The sequence below is a fragment of the Barbus barbus genome (assembly GCF_936440315.1).
Source record: "Barbus barbus genome assembly, chromosome: 32".
NCBI classification, from domain to species: domain Eukaryota; kingdom Metazoa; phylum Chordata; class Actinopteri; order Cypriniformes; family Cyprinidae; genus Barbus; species Barbus barbus.
In genome coordinates this window covers 15,279,179-15,296,115 of record NC_136760.1, presented here as the reverse complement: position 1 = coordinate 15,296,115, position 16,937 = coordinate 15,279,179, and the positions used below count along the sequence as shown (strand labels likewise).

General features: G+C 37.6%; 1 protein-coding gene across 1 annotated transcript in view; it reads left to right on the top strand.

The window, feature by feature from the left end:
- The window catches only part of LOC306852331 (protein bicaudal C homolog 1-like), a 115,147-nt gene extending 98,858 nt beyond the window's left edge, over positions 1-16,289 (top strand). Inside the window, exons 12-21 of the mRNA XM_079389066.1 lie at positions 319-500; positions 625-766; positions 5,477-5,630; positions 5,749-5,905; positions 7,661-7,700; positions 8,987-9,141; positions 9,353-9,506; positions 11,049-11,206; positions 12,062-12,161; positions 16,047-16,289. Of these exons, the coding sequence (XP_079245192.1) occupies positions 319-500; positions 625-766; positions 5,477-5,630; positions 5,749-5,905; positions 7,661-7,700; positions 8,987-9,141; positions 9,353-9,506; positions 11,049-11,206; positions 12,062-12,161; positions 16,047-16,177 (1,373 nt within the window). The 3' untranslated portion in view covers positions 16,178-16,289. The remainder of the gene's footprint in view (positions 1-318; positions 501-624; positions 767-5,476; positions 5,631-5,748; positions 5,906-7,660; positions 7,701-8,986; positions 9,142-9,352; positions 9,507-11,048; positions 11,207-12,061; positions 12,162-16,046) is intronic.
- Positions 16,290-16,937: the final 648 nt, after the last annotated feature.

Genomic DNA, 16,937 nt, shown 5'->3' with positions numbered 1-16,937 from the left:
CACAAACAAACACACTCAGTATGGATTCTTCGTCCTATATGTTCACATTTTAGTTCACACTTTAGTTATCTTGAAATAAAATAAAACTTGAACTTGAAAGTGATTCCTTTGATTTGTGATAGGGTCTCAGTCCACTTTACATTCACATTGTTGTTATTTAGAACTCAGTCTATTTAATTTTATTTTATTTAGAAGACAGTGCATTATTATATTATATTATATTATATTACACAAGACAAAATGTCTTTTTATTATACCTTATTAAGATAATATAAAATAAGATATTTCAAACCAAACGCGATAATTGTTTTTTCTTAGGTTTCTCATCACCCTTGATGATCCACCCAGCCACCCAGGCCACTCTAACCAGCATCTTGCTGTCAGGGGTGCCGGGCTACACCCAGAACACTCCGTCCCCTCCTCCTGGTCTCGCCCCCATAGATGCCCAAGTCAGTGGAGTATCAGACTGCAGTAAAGCCGTGTCCCCCCTTAGTGGCAAAGTGAATCTTCTTTTACCATCATGAGATGATATATAGTTATGCTAAAAAGTCCTGTATATCTCTCATAGTTAGTTTTCTTTGACTTCCTTTTGACCGGAATATCGTGTGCATGTGTGTTGTGTAGCAGCCCAGCTCCATGTACAGCAGAATGTCTGCAGCGTCTCTGGCAGAGAATGTTCTGACCGCAGCTCATGGCGACGCTGTACAGGAAGCCAGTCCCCACTGCCCTTCTGAACCGCTGTCCAGCAAGTCCAGCCAAGACCAAGGTCTGCATTACCCACAGCTCCTCATTAGATCCTCAATATAAGATGCATTTCTCTGCATTGCAAGTCATTTTACTTTTTTCTTAGTAAAAATATTCATAATGCTTAATATAGATAAAACAGTTTGCCAGTGGGATCAGAAAAATAAACTAATTGTAAAATATTAATATTAACAATTGTTAATTGGTATACATATACACACAACCAAGATTTGTGGTCCTTTTGTGGTCCTAATAATACTTTTATTATTATATCAGCAAGGATACATCAAATAGATAAAAGGTGACAGTAAAGACATACATAATGTTACAAAAGATTTATATTTGAAATAAACAACAATAAATATTCTTTTGAGATTTATATTCTTCAAGATTCAAGAGTTTTATTTGTCACATACACAATTATACAGAGTATAACCAGCAGTGAAATGTAGGTCAGGTCCGCTCCAAGGACAGTGCAATTATAAAGTATACAAATATTAAGAGAAGAAAAGTAGAAAAAATAAAATAAAAGAATAAAATAAAAGATAAGATAAAAAATATAAATATAAATGTGCAGGTCAGTATGTTGTTGACTTAAATAGTAATAAGAGGAATGTGCAAAAATAATGTGCAAAAAAGTTGTACAGGGTATTTAAATAGCAGCAATATGAGGTAGAGAAAAATTATGAATAGCTTATTGATATGGTGATATTTACATGGAGTCAAGTGATGTTATGACACAGAGTTAGAGTTTAGGAGCCTGATGGCCTGGGGGAAGAAGCTCCTCCTAAGTCTCTCAGTTTTTGCCATCAGGCTACGGAAGCGCTTACCAGATGGTAGCAGAGTGAATAGACGGTTACCAGGGTGATTTGAGTCCTTGATGATTTTAACAGCTCTATTTTTGCAGCATTTGAGGTAGATGTCCTGCAGAGAGGGGAGAGCAGACCCTGAGATGCGCTCAGCTAAGCGCACAACTCTCTGTAGTGCTTTGCAGTCCTGATTGGAGCTGTTTCCATACCACACTGAGATGCACTGAGTCAATACACTTTGTATGGTCCCTGAATAGAAAGTTTTCAGGATTGCTGGTGAGACCCTGAATTTCCTCAGCTGTCGCAGATGGTACAGTTTTTGCCTGGCTTTCTTGACCTGTGTTTGGATGTGTGTAGTCCAAGTCAGGTTCTCGGAGATGTTTACACCGAGGTACTTGAAGCTACTCACCCTCTCCACAGGGGTCCCACTGATCATAAGAGGAGTGTAGGGCTGCTGCTTTCTCTTCCTAAAGTCCATGATCAGCTCTTTAGTTTTGCTCACATTCAGAGAGAGACAGTTGTCCTGGCACCATGATGTGAGACTCTCTACCTCATCCAAGTATGCGGTCTCATCGTTGTTGGAGATGAGGCCCAGAACCACAGTATCATCAGCGAATTTGACAATAGATGTGGAGCTGTGAGAGGACACGCAGTCATGCGTGTAGAGAGAGTAGAGCAGGGGACTCAGGACACAGCCCTGTGGGGCTCCTATGTTCAGAGTGATGGAGTTTGAGGTGAACTGGCCAACTTTCACCACTTGAGGTCTGCCGGTGAGGAAGTCTTGAATCCAGTCACAGAGTGAGGAGTTTAGGCCGAGGTCTGTGAGTTTAGATGCCAGCTTGATGGGGACTATAGTGTTGAAAGCTGAGCTATAGTCAATGAATAGCAGCCTTACATAATTCCCATTGTTGCTGTCCATGTGTGTGAGGGAAGAATGGAGAACGTGAGAAATGACATCGTCCGTGGATCTGTTTGGGCAAACTGAAGAGGGTCCAGAGTATCAGGGATGGAGGAGCAAATGTGGCTCTTTACAAGTCTCTCAAAAACCTTAATGACTATAGATGTGAGGGCAACTGGGCGATAGTCATTCAGGCAAGAGGGTTTATTGTTCTTTGGCACAGGGATAATAATGGATTTTTTGAATGAAGTGGGAACCACGGAGGTAGCAAAGGACTCATTAAAGATAGACGTGAACAAACCAGCGAGCTGATCGGCGCAGGACCTCAGAACACGGCCGGTTATCCCATCAGGTCCGGCTGCTTTCCTGACGTTCACTCTCTTTAGTGCCCTCCGAACCTCATCCTCCGACACGGTGATTACAGGATCATCGCTGCTCTGCCTGCTGCTTCCTGACGCGCTGGTCGGCAGAGACGCGCCGCCGTCGTTGCCATCGAAGCGGCCGTAGAAGATGTTTAACTCGTCGGCCAGCAACGGATCTGCTCTCACCTCCGCGGAGGATTTGTTTCCAAAGTCACAGATGGTCCTCAGTCCCTGCCACATCCGTCGAGAGTCGTTGAGCTGGAAATGAGACTCAATTCTCTCTCTGTATCTGTGTTTAGCGGCTCTTACTGCACGACGGAGAGCATAGCACGATGCTTTGTACTCGCTCGTATTCCCAGACAAGAGCCTCATTGTAAGCGGCAGTGCGTGTGTTAACCGCGGCACGGATTGTTCTGTCCACCCACGTTTTCTGATTGGAGAATGTCCTTATCGTTATTGTTTCTGTAGCTTGCTCGGTTAGCGTGTTTACGAAGCTTAATGCTACATCCGTGAACTCGCTGACGTCAGAAGAACTCGCCCGGAACATGTCCCAGTCGACGTCATCAAGCGCCGCCTGCAGCATAGTCTCTGAGTGGGAGGACCAGCACGTCACTACTCTCTGCACCAGAGGTTCCTGAACGAGCCTTTGTTTGTATCCCGGTGTTAGAAAAATGGCGGCATGGTCCGATTTGCCAAAAGCCGGTAGTGAGCGGGCTTTGTAGGCATCCTTGAACTGAGTGTAGCAATGATCCAGTGTGTTTGGTCCTCTAGTTGGACAGGATATGTGTTGATGGAAGTTCGGCATGACCTGCCTGAGGTTGGCTTTGTTAAAGTCCCCCGCGATGATGAAGGCAGCGTCAGGATGTTTGTTAATGTAGCCGCTGAGCACATCGTGAAGCTTAGACAAAGCCAAGCCGGTGTCCGCCTGTGGTGGAATGTACACAGCAGTAACAATGATCGATGAAAACTCCCGGGGCAGATAAAATGGGCGGCAAATAACGGAAAGATATTCCAGATGAGGCGAGCAGGAACGTGACAGAATGGAGATATTCCTGGGATCACACCATTTCTTGTTGATCATGAAACATACTCCTCCACCCCTGGATTTACCGGCCTCTGCTGTTCTGTCCGTCCGAAAGACAGAGAAGTTATCACTCGGCATTACAGCAGTGTCCGGGACCGAGGACGAAAGCCACGTTTCTGACAAACAAAGGATGTTACAGTCCCTTATGTCCCGTTGGAAACTAATCCTGGCTCTAAGATCGTCCATCTTATTCTCCAAGGATTGGACATTAGCGAGGAGAATGCTTGGAAGAGGAGGACTGTGAGCCCTTTTCCTGAGACTGACTCGAATTCCAGTGCGCTTCCCGCGGTGTTTCTTGATCCGTCGCCTCGGGGGGGGTATTGTTTATCTCCGCGTTCCGAAGAATCTCCAGAGGCCACGCAGGATTCGTGGATAAAGTGTCCTGAAGCAGGTTGGTGTAGCGGTTTCCAATGTCCAAAAGTGTTTCTATGTTGTAGGTGATCAGTGCCGACGTGAAATGTGTAAAAAGAGAAAGTAAAAGTAAGTAAAAAAGAAAGTTGAAGCAAAATCTCAGCGGAGCGACCCGAATGGCGTCCGAACACAGCGGCGCCATCTTGTTAAAAAAAAATAAATAAAAAAAAATCAAAGAATCATTTAAAAAAAATCCACAAAAGCAGCACAACTCTTTTCAATATTGATATAAGAAATGTTTTTTGAGCACCAAATCAGCATATTAGAATGCTTTCTAAAGGATCATGTGACAACAAAAACATTTTTTAAACACGTTTTAAAAGTTGCCATCACAGGAATATATTTTAAAAATGAAATCAGAAAAGTTATTTTAAACTTTACTAATAATATTTCACAATATTATTATTTTCAATATTATATTTGTGATGAAATAAATGCACCCTTTAAACATTCAAAAATCTTACTTAGCCCAAACTTTTGAACATATATAAAGCATGTTTATTTTTTTTTTTTTTTTTAACTATTACAGTCAGTCAAGTGGCATATTCACCAAGAATGATCCCTGACATATGTCAGAATTGAGTAATTTTATCTGGTAAATGCCAGCTTTATTGAAACTGCAGTGCATGCCATGTGAATCGACATTTCATGCATGCCACTTTGCGAGGCTACATTAATTGAAAGATATATTATACTCTCTTTTATTCGAGCCTAATGCAACCAGTGACATTCACCGCTGAATTATGTTAACCGTTTGATTCGCGCTTGAAACAACTCCTTGACCTTCTCTAGATTGAAAGCTAGAATTTCTTGACTTTGGTCAGTATAATTATGGATAAATATAATCTTGGTTCCAAATTATTATACCATTCCTTCCTGCTCCCTGAACGGGGCATCTGTGGAAATACAAGGCCAAGGTTTTCCATGCTCCAGCATTGTTAAAGCTGTTTGAGTTGGCCTAACATCCATTTAGTCAGTGTGTTTTTGCTTTCAGATGAGGCGAGGTCAATTCAATCTCATTATTCCTTAAAAGCAGTGAAGGTAAATGGCGTGTTAGATCCTCTGATGCTGAGTGCTGCAGGACTACAATCTCTTAAACTACTCGACTAAAACGTACAATATGGCTTGAGGAAAGAATAACACTGTTTCCTCTATGTGTGTGTTTCAGGATCGGATACGTTCGTGGAGGTGGGCATGCCTCGAAGCCCCTCTCACTCGGGAAACAGCAATGAATTGAAGCAGATGTTGGCGTCTTGTAAGACGACGTCAGGAAAGAGGCAAGCCCTGGAGCTGCTTCAGGGCACCAAGAACTCCCTCCTACAGTACGATCACATTCACAATCACTCAACAGTCAATCACAAGTCAATATTAGAGTTAGCCAGTAATGCAGCTTGTGATTAAACATATTTGTTCTATCTATCTTTTCTTTTATCCATGTAGTTCAGACTGTTTGCTGACAGACTCTGACTCCAGCGCCTCAGAGAGTCCAGTGGCTGATAAACGAGCTCCAGGCAGTGAAAGAGCAGCCGAACGGGCCGCTCAGCAGAATTCAGACAGAATCCGCCTGTCGCCCCAATCCTCCTTCACCAGCATGCAGGTAATGAGCCCTTAATGTTACTTAAAAACTCTTTAGAAGAGTCAAAGTGCTGCCCTTAGTTACAAAAATGATTATCAAATAAATAATTTAGCTTTTGCCATTTCAATCTAACTTCCCTCATGGAAATGATACTCTACTGGTCAAAAGTTTGAAATTATTAAGTTCTCTTAATGTTTTTTTTAAAAAAGAAATCGCTTATGCTCAGCAAGGCTGCATTTATTTGATCAAAAACAATAATATTGTGGAAAAATTACAATTTAATAGAATTGGTTTCTACTTGAATATATCTTAAAATGTAATTTATTCCCGTGATGCAAAGCTGAATTTTCAGCATCATTACTCCAGTCACCGTCACTTGATCCTTCAGAATTATTCAGCAATTATCTATTATTTATAATGGTTCTTATTATTGTCAATGCTGAAAACAGTGAAACTTTTTATTCACTATTCTGCAATTAATAAAAAGTTCCAAGCATAATAGTCATCTGAAATAGTCATCGTTTGTAACATAATAAATTAGTGCTGTTAAACGATTAATCACAATTAATCGCATCCAAAAATAAACGTTTTTGTTTACAGAGTATATGTGTGTATACTGTGTATATTTATTATGTATATATTGTCACGGTGCACACACGAGGAGGATACAGGAACACGCAGACGAGGAGGTGAACTTAAAATAACAGTCTTTAATCAAATCCAAACAAGGCAGGGCAAGACAAGGCAAGGCTGACACAGACAGGAACACCAAGGAGTAACGAGTAGACCAGACAACACGAAACTGAACAGGCAGGAACTTAAATACACAGGCTAATGACTAAAACACAGCTGAACAGAATATACTAATAATCACATTAAACAAGGACAGGAAACAAACCAAATATGGACACAAGAGGCGGGAACACATGACACACACGACAGAGGACTGACATATATATTGAAGAAAAATGTTACATCTATATGTTAAATATAGTTATAAATTATATGAATATACATGTAAATAAATTTAAATATTTTCAAAACATAATGTATGTGTGTATCTTTATATATACATAAATATACACAGTACACACACATATTATGTAAACAAAAACTTATTTTGGATGCGATTAATCGCGATTAATCGTTTGACAGCACTATTATAAATACTGTATATTTACTGTACTTTTGATCAATTACTATTCTTACTTATCCCAAACTTTTGAATGGTAGTGTATCATGGTTTCTACAAAAATATTAAGAAGAAAAAACTGTTTGCAACATTGATAATAATAAGCAATGTTTCTTAAGCAGCCAATCAGCATATTAGAATGATATCTGTAGGATCATGTGACCCTGAGTAATGATGCTGAAAATTCAGCTTTACATCACAGGAATTACATTTTAAAATATATTCAAATAGAAATAATACCATTTCAAAATATTATAGTTTTACTGTAAATAAATGTAACCTTGTTAAAGATAAGAGACTTCTTTTTAATTATTCCAAACTTTTGACAGGTTCTATATGTTTCGGCTGTGTTGTGCTCTCATGCCCTGCCTCTCAATACAACGCCATGTTTCTGAAACGACAGAAAGTCGGCACTATTCTGTTCGCCACAGTCTGTTAAGTGGTTTTGACGGAATGAGGCAATGTTTACCATTTGCCTTTCTCGTTCTATAAACCAAGCTGACAGGAGAAATGAGGGACATAATTCTTAAAATCCTTTCCAACAGCCTAAACATTCTTTGCTTTCTCTACGTTCACCTCTACAGGCGTTTGACTACGAGCAAAAGAAGTTATTGGCAACCAAAGGTATGTGCTTGACAAATCAAATCACAGTTAAAGCTATATACAGAGCCTTAAAGAGTGTCTCCCACCCATCTATATTGTTAAAAACAATTCTGCTGGTAGGCTGCTGGGGGAATTGGAAACAGGTTGTGTTTAGTCTAGTGTGCCAGCAATGAACAAAGCAGGAGTACAGTGTCTTCGCACGCTGAATGTCTGGCAGTTAGTAGGGTGTCATTAAAGCCCTGTTTCACATTTACGGTAAATATACTCTGCCTCATAAAGCTTCTCCACACCTCACGTCCTGTGTCCAGCGTTCATACTGTAAACTATGGACCTGAGAATGAGGAATGTACCCAGTGTTAATGCTGTTCTTGCCCGCACACTGCAAACAGTTCTTTGTTAATGATTTTTGTTGGAACTGTATGGAAATGTGGCACACTGTTTTATTGTAAAACTTTTGGGTTTTGACCGATTTAGCACTGTGCAGGGGAATTTGGCATCAAATTCTTGATCAACTAATTATAATTCCTGATTCCTACATCTCACACAAACCACCAATAACATTCATGTTATTGAATACCACCCGGGTCATGTTTTGCCACAAATTGACAGAAATTTTTTTTATTTTGTGAATTACTTCACAATTCCTCCAACGAAATGTATTTTCATTTTAATTGTATTAAAAAAGCATGGTCATTACTGTAATGTGAAAAATAATGATATATTATTAAAATGAATAACTATATAACAGATAAATATATTTGAAAAATAAAACAAGTATCATATTTAATAATAATATGATTATTAATAATGATAATAATATTTATCTGTACTGCGTTAGGCTAACTGAGACTTGTAATAGCACTTGCACGTTGTTGCTCTTTTGTTGGTTTTGATTGCTTCTTATATCCTCATTTGTAAGTCGCTTTGGATAAAAGCGTCTGCTAAATGACTAAATAAATAAATATTTATGCAGATTTTTGGTAAATTACTCAAGTTTTATTTCATATTTTCTGTATATATATATATATATATATATATATATATATATATATATATATATATATATATATACAATTAAAATATACTTTTTTGTGCATATATATTGTTATATACTATTATTTTATTTTTATTTTTTATTATTATTAAAATAAATATGTAATAGAATATACTGACATTTTTCATTTTTGTAATGTAATTATATTTTTTAACCTCTGTTTAGGGGTGAAATATGACCATTCTTAATGAAGTGACCTCCATTTGACAAGTTTTTTTTTAAATACATCATCTTCTTCTGTTTCTATGTTCAGCCATGTTAAAGAAGCCAGTGGTGACAGAGGTCCGAACCCCTACTAACACATGGAGCGGTCTGGGCTTCTCAAAGTCTATGCCTGCAGAAACTATTAAGGAGTTGCGCCGGGCAAACCATGTGACTTATAAACCTACCATGTCAACTACATATGAGGTAAAAGCACACCAAGCAAAAGGCCTAAGCACCTCTCTCCTATGAATTGCACACTGAATTGTACACTGATAGTAGTTCGTTTGGTGCATTCAGTGTGTACCATATATTGCTGTGTTCTCACTGATGACGATTAGCTCTATTATTATTTTGTATTAATGCAACACTGCGGTATTTTAGTGGAATAAACTTGATATGATTTGTGTTTTATAAGGGATCGCCTCTAGCCCTGTCCCGCTCCAACAGTAGAGAGGGGATGGCGAGTGGCAGTGACTCGGATAACTGGAGGGAAAGGAATGGGAGCGGGCTCCCAGCACACAGCGACTTCCCCTCTCCCATCAGCCCCAAAAGGAAGCAGAACAAAACAGGTATGCTTCCTCAGTCAGAATGACTGAGCTCAGTGTTTACTTATGGTTAAATATCTCAATTACTAAATATCAGTATGATAGTGATATTGAAGGTAATTTAAAAGATCATTTAACTTCACAAGTGAAAGAATTGAGATAATACAAGGCACTCTCACTAATATTGCTCAAGCAAACTATACAAGGAACTCAACAAACAACTAAGTAGCTAACACATCCTAGATCAATATAGTTTGATTATCAATATAGTTTGATTTAACATTCAGTTGTTTTAGCACTGTAAATCACTGTTAGTGCCTTTTTGAAAAAAAGTACATTTTAACATGCTCTTACAAAAGAGTACTTACTACAAAAATGTTACTCTAAAAGGATATACTTAAATGCAAACTGAATGTAGTGATTTTGGAGACTTCATTTGCAATTACAGTAAATGAAAATGTATTATAATTTACATTTATATTAAATGCAATTAGTTGAGAGTGTTTTTGACTTAACTAGGACTTAAGTACAGTACATCATTATATGTAATAATTACTTATATGTGACCCTCGACCACAAAACCAGTCATAAGGGTCAGTTTTCCAAAATTGAGATTTATACATCATCTGAATAAATAAGCTTTCCATTGATATATGGTTTGTTATGATAGGATAATATTTGGTTGAGATACAACTATTTGAAAATCTGGAATCTGAGGGTGCAAAAAAAATCAAAATATTGAGAAAATCGCCTTTAAAGCTGTCCAAATGAAGTTCTTAGCAATGCATATTTCTAATTAAAAATTAAGTTTTGATATATTTACGGTAGGAAATTTACTAAATATCTTAATGGAACATGATCTTTACTTAATGTCCTAATGATTTTTGGCATAAAACAAAAATCAATAATTTTGACCCATACAATGTATTTTTGGCTATTGCTACAAATATACCCCAGCGACTTAAGACTGATTTTGTGGTCCAGGGTCACATATTGACTTTGAAATATTGTTAAAGTGTACTGACAAATCTACTGGCAAGCATTTACTGTATGGTAAACTGAAATTTTGAATCCTGCAGTTGAAATTAATACATTTAAAAATATTTCTACTTTAAATGTAATATAACACACTACAGTTAAAAAATTAAAAGTAAAATTAAATTACAGTTGAAATCAAGTTTTTTCATATGCTTTTTATGTTACACATCAAAATAAGTGTACTTCTTTAAAGCATCAAAAGAAAAGCCAAAAACTGTGATTTTAGAATCTACCTAAAAAGTAAACTTATTATAATGAAAGTGCACTTTTTAAAATTAAGTGTTCTACCCTCTTTAGTACTTAGGGTGTTTTTGTTTCATCCATATTATATTATCTGCAAGTGCAGTTTTTGAAAAATATATTTTTAAAATTTGATGCATATTACAAGTGCACATTCAATATAATAAATACACTTCTTTTTCTCAAGGCTATGAATGCAGTTCCCTAAACAAGGTATCTGCAAAGATTTAAAGTGCTGTTTGATAACCAGGTAGACACTTAACCATGATTTTGTGTATTTTGGATTAGAGCACTACCTAAGCAGCAGCAACTACATGGACTGCATCTCATCGGTGATGGGAACTAACGGCTGTAATCTCAACACATCTTTCAAAGGATCAGATCTGCCTGAGCTCTTCAGTAAACTTGGCCTCGGGAAATATACCGACATCTTCCAACAGCAGGAGGTACAGACAGAGCTGCCGATATCTTCTCTATCAGTGTTGCTGCTTGAGATGAGAACATGTAAATGAGCTTTAGATGATTTCTGCCACCGGGAGGTTGTTTTTATGTCTTATTGCTATTAGCACTTAGCCTGTTTTAGTTGCACAAAGTGCACAGAACTCAGCAGAAATCATGTTGAAAATGCACTTTGAATCAGTCTTTGGCTAAATAGGCTTTTATGAAGCAACATGAAATACTGGAGCGAACAGCTGACTTATTTTTCTGAATGGCTTGACAAGCTGTCAGGCTTGAAAATTTCCACACATAATGAGTGTGAACAATTTGGATGTAAATTTTCCTTTTCTTATTTATATATATTGGATTTCATGACAGTCAGGTCTGTAATAATTCTGAATGAGACCTACTCTCATTTAATGACTTTTATTACTTAATGTAGTAACATATAGATGACTTCATTTTCTGTGGAGCCACAGCTCTGTTATGCTGCAGAAACACTGTCAGTGTGACAGCTCTATCTGGCTTGCATTTATGCTGTCAAACTGGCCTAAGGTTAAAATGACGCAACTTCCAGCTCAGAACTGAAACCTTCAGAATAGCCAAAAAGATCTGCAATTCACACATTATGCCAAGTATTATGCCTATATTTCAAGATGCCAGAGATAACATCGAGGAGTCCAAAATTTGGTTCTGGCTTTTATCTTATAAACATATCATCAGAAAGTTAGAGAGAGCGCTGTGGTGCAGTGGTCAGTACACATGCACTTAGACAAAGGTTGATTCTGCACTGTTATACCATTCTCCCTCCTTCTCCCCACAGTCATTTAAAACTAAAAATGCAGTTTGTGCCTGTTTCTCAGATCGACCTTCAGACGTTCCTCACACTGACCGATCAGGACCTGAAAGAGCTCGGCATCACTACATTTGGAGCCCGCAGGAAAATGCTGCTGGCCATTTCAGGTCAGTTCCCTTCCAAACAAAAACTGGGGCTGCCATAGTAATATTACCAGCAACATTTCACAATTCTTTATACCTTTCTTGATTCCACAGCAATCAGTCAAGATACAGTCAATCGATTAAAAAATAATTATTTAATCTTTTTCTGTAATTAATCATGATTAATCACACCTAACATTACAGTTTGTAATCCTAATAATACTTTCACACTGAATCTCCAAAAGTAATGCAGAAACAAAATGTAGATTGTATAATTTAAATATTCATTTATTGCTGTCTTTTACCATGAATTATAAATAGTCCAATATTGCTCTTACTGATGCCTCTAAATAGATTTGAATCAATTTCTGGGGATAAATAGAGAGAAAATATAGCCATTCAACATTACAGTAAAATTTGTGCCATAATTTTTTACATTTAATAGACCTAAACTGTTACAGAATATTGAAAACTTTTAATTTAAGTGAACTTAAAACAATGTTGACATAAACCTATTATAATAGATGTCACATTTATCAGTGCCTTTAATACAGTATCTTGGATATAGTGATGCTTCTGTTGATATTATGTTTTTCCCACTAAGTTTATTTTGTGCATTCATTTTCATTTTCATAAATAAGAAACTTAATTGGTAAAACAATTTGTATTTATATTTTTATGTGAGCATCACAAGTCTGGTTGGCAACCAGACAGCCAAATTTATTATTAATTATTTATTATTATGTACTATTATTATGTACAACCCCAAATCAGAAAAAGTTGGGACAATATGAAAAACGCAAATAAAAAAGAAAGTAGTGATTTATAAATTTACTTTGATTTGTATTTCATTGCAGACAATATGAACACAAAATATTTCATGTTTTGTCTGGTCAACTTCATTTCATTTATAAATATACATCCTTTCCTGTCATTCAGACCTGCAACACATTCCAAAAAAGGTTGGGACAGGAGCAATTTAGGGCTAGTAATCAGGTAAATTGGTTAAATAATGATGTGATTTGAAACAGGTGATGTCAACAGGTGATTGTAATTATGATTTGGTACAAAAGCAGCATCCAAGAAAGGTCTAGTTCTTTAGGAGCAAAGATGGGCCGAGGATCGCCAGTTTGCCAACAAATATGTGAGAAAATCATTGAAGTGTTTAAAAACAATGTTCCTCAAAGAAAGATAGGAAGAGATTTAGATATTTCACCTTCAACAGTGCATAACATAATTAAAAGATTCAAGGAATCTGGAGGAATTTTAGTGCGTAAAGGACAAGGGCGCAAGCCTAAGCTGAACAACCGTGATCTCCGATCCCTCAGGCGACACTGCATCAAGAATCATCATTCATCTATAAGTGATCTCACCACATGGGCTCAGGACTACTTTGGCAAACCTTGGTCAAGTACCACAATACGTAGTTACATCCACAAATGCCAGTTAAAACTGTACTGTGCCAAAAGGAAGCCCTATGTTAACAGTGTCCAGAAGCGCCGTCGACTTCTCTGGGCTCGCAGGCATCTGGGATGGACCATCACACAGTGGAAACGGACGCCGTGTGATCCGGACCATAGAAGAAAAGGATCATCCAGACTGTTACCAGCAACAAGTCCAAAAGCCAGGGTCTGTCATGGTATGGGGTTGTGTCAGTGCCCTTGGCAAAGGTAACCTTCACTTCTGTGATGGCACCATTAATGCTGAAAAGTACATAGAGATTTTGGAGCACAATATGCTGCTTTCAAGAAGACATCTTTTCCAGGGACGCCCATGCATATTTCAACAAGACAATGCAAAACCACATTCTGCACACATTACAAAGTCCTGGCTGCGGAGGAAGAGAGTATGGGTACTTGACTGGCCTGCCTGCAGTCCCGACCTGTCTCCGAGAATGTATGGTGCATTTTGAAGCGCAAAATGCGACAACGAAGACCCCGTACTGTTGCCCACCTTAAGACTTGTTTGCAGGAAGAATGGGACAAAATTACTCCTGAAACACTTCATCACTTGGTGTCTTCAGTCCCTAAACGTCTTTTAAGTGTTGTGAAAAGGGATGGCAACATTACAAAGTGGTAAGTGCTTTACTGTTCCAACTTTTTTTTTTAAATGTGTTGCAAGAACCAAAATTGGAATACGTGTTTATTTTGAAAAAAAACAATAAAATTCATGAGGAACACATTAAATAATGTGCTGTTGTATTGTTTTCAATGTAATACAGGTCAAAGATAATTTAACAAAGTACTGTTTTCAGTTTGATTTTAATTTAACATACCGTCCCAACTTTTTCTGATTTGGGGTTGTATTATTAGTTAACAAATAACTAAAGCTGGCATATATTTTCAGGTATTTCTCAATTTGTTTTTCCAAATAAAGTCAGTAATTAAAGTAAATCAAAGTGTATTCCCTTTTTTATTGAAATGTTTTTTTGATTAATATTAATGGCAATAATAGGTGGCAGGTCTGTTAGGTTGATTGTAATACACAGATAGATCTGATATTTTTGTTGTATATTCACTGAAGACATACAGTACTGTTTGCATTAATACCAAGTTGACTGTTCATGCACACAGCTGCATTACTGTGAGCACTTTTCTAAGAGAACCCACTCAAATATATATGTGATTATTGGAAAACAGCCACTCGTTATTCAGACAGCCCTCGGGTACCAAACTGAGTCAATATTTACTGCAGAAAGACTGGTTAAGTAAGACTGGTTACCTTTCTTAAGAAAGTTTAGTATCAACTTGATACCAACCAACAGAACAATAACCGTGATAGCAGATGGACACAACATGCCATGCAAGATTTTCATTTTTAATAGCTTCGAGTAATTTGGACAGCTGCAGGGTTTTGGGATTACGATTATGATTTATTGAGGTGTCACAGATTAAATTGGATTTGACTTTCCACTTACGTAACTGGCCAGGGTTGACTGACTGTCCACATCCCAGCATGACAGCAAGTGGAAGTGACAAGCTTGGCCATTAGACATCTCGAACATCTGTGATCTATTTTGACCACCCACTGTTCGATAACCATAATGACTTCCTGCAGTCTGGCAAGGATATTTACTAAAACAAATACATTGTTCCTGTTTTATCAGCCATGTGGTTGGAGAATAAAACACAATGCCTGGGGATGAGGTAGCCCTTTTACCGTTAAAAATTAAATTGTGGTGCAGATGGGATTCTGAAGTGTAGAGGTACGAGGAAGACAGGAAATGACTGCAGGCCTGTGTTTATTTCTCTGACTGACCTCGGACACAATTTACTGTAATCTAGACTGATGCAAGTTTGGTACCAATGAGAGATGTCCTCTCCTTTGTCCTCTACAGCAGGAAAATGGAAAATTGGCACTGTCAAGTCCACCTATATAAGTGAGATCTGTCATCAAATGCAGAGACTGAGCTGTCAAAAAACTAGTGAGCTGTCAACATTGGCAGCATTTTAAGGTTGTATACCTTATTTTGACCAATTATTAAGGCACGCTGCAGTATAAGGCCACAAGCTGAATAAAAAACAAAACGAGAAAAACGTTGATTAGAAATATATTAATTCTTTGCTGAAAAGTATTTAAAAAATGAGATTTATTTTAAAATGTGCTGTTTTACACAATATTTGCATGTATATCTGTGTGTGTATAATTACTAATGTATTTCATGTTGTCAATATCCACTGATTTCAGGAAGATGGAACTGCTAACTCAATGGAAATGCTATCTTGTTTTCAGTAGTTTGGTTGAAGCGGTTGACCCATACATGCATTTGTTTGATATTTTAAAAATGTTTTGACCATGTAATTCGCAATATGGAGAAAGATCTGTCACTACTTCCATTTTCCTGTGATGTTAACATGCATGTATGCAGTGTAAACTATGAATATTTAAGCCATCTTTTTGTTTTGACAGAGCTGAACAAAAACCGAAGGAAGCTCTTTGAGCCGCCCAACATCCGCTCCTCGTTCCTGGAAGGGGGGGCCAGCGGTAGACTACCACGCCAGTTCCACACAGACATTGCCAGTGTGAGCGGGCGCTGGTGAGCCAATGCACCAACGGACAGCCTGAAACTGTACAAATTCCCATTCCCAACTCCAACCTGATATACAGTACTGGACCAAAACCCCGGACCTTCTGAAACTGTGCCAAATAAACAAAGTCTATGGATCAGAGGGTCAAAGAACTGTATTATATGCAGTATGGTACATTATGCAATATGGTACTCATGTTACAATGAAGGAAATGTAGTGAAGGATCTTTGGAGCTCCTGCACTGTGCTTGTATATGGAGCAGGCAGATTTTATTTATATGCTCGTCTTAGGCTTCGACATACAAATTCTTTGCACTTTAAAAAATGCTAAATATTTTGTCCATGGACAGATTCGCCTGATTAGATGCGCCTAGATTTTATTTAAAGCACTTAAATGGATATCAAGACAAAGTGTTCTGCACAAATTATCCATAAGGGAAGCTTAACTCATCCCACGGCTGCATTACAGTGAAATCACCAGCCTGTTGTTATTACTTATGGATCTTAGTCAGAGTAGACGGCATATTGCATTTGACAGAAATGAAACGGCGTGTACGTCTATCCCTCACAGGCTTGTTTTCATTCAGCTCAAATTAAAATAGTTTACCCTGACTGAATTCCACAGTACATTGTCTATATATTATTCCTAAACCTAGTTTGCTCTTAAAGGGAAAATTAAAAATCTAAATTATTTTAGTGTATGACTTTAGTTCTTCTATGGAACTCAAAAGAAGATGCTTCAAAGAATGCTTCAGCTATTTTTGTCCATATAG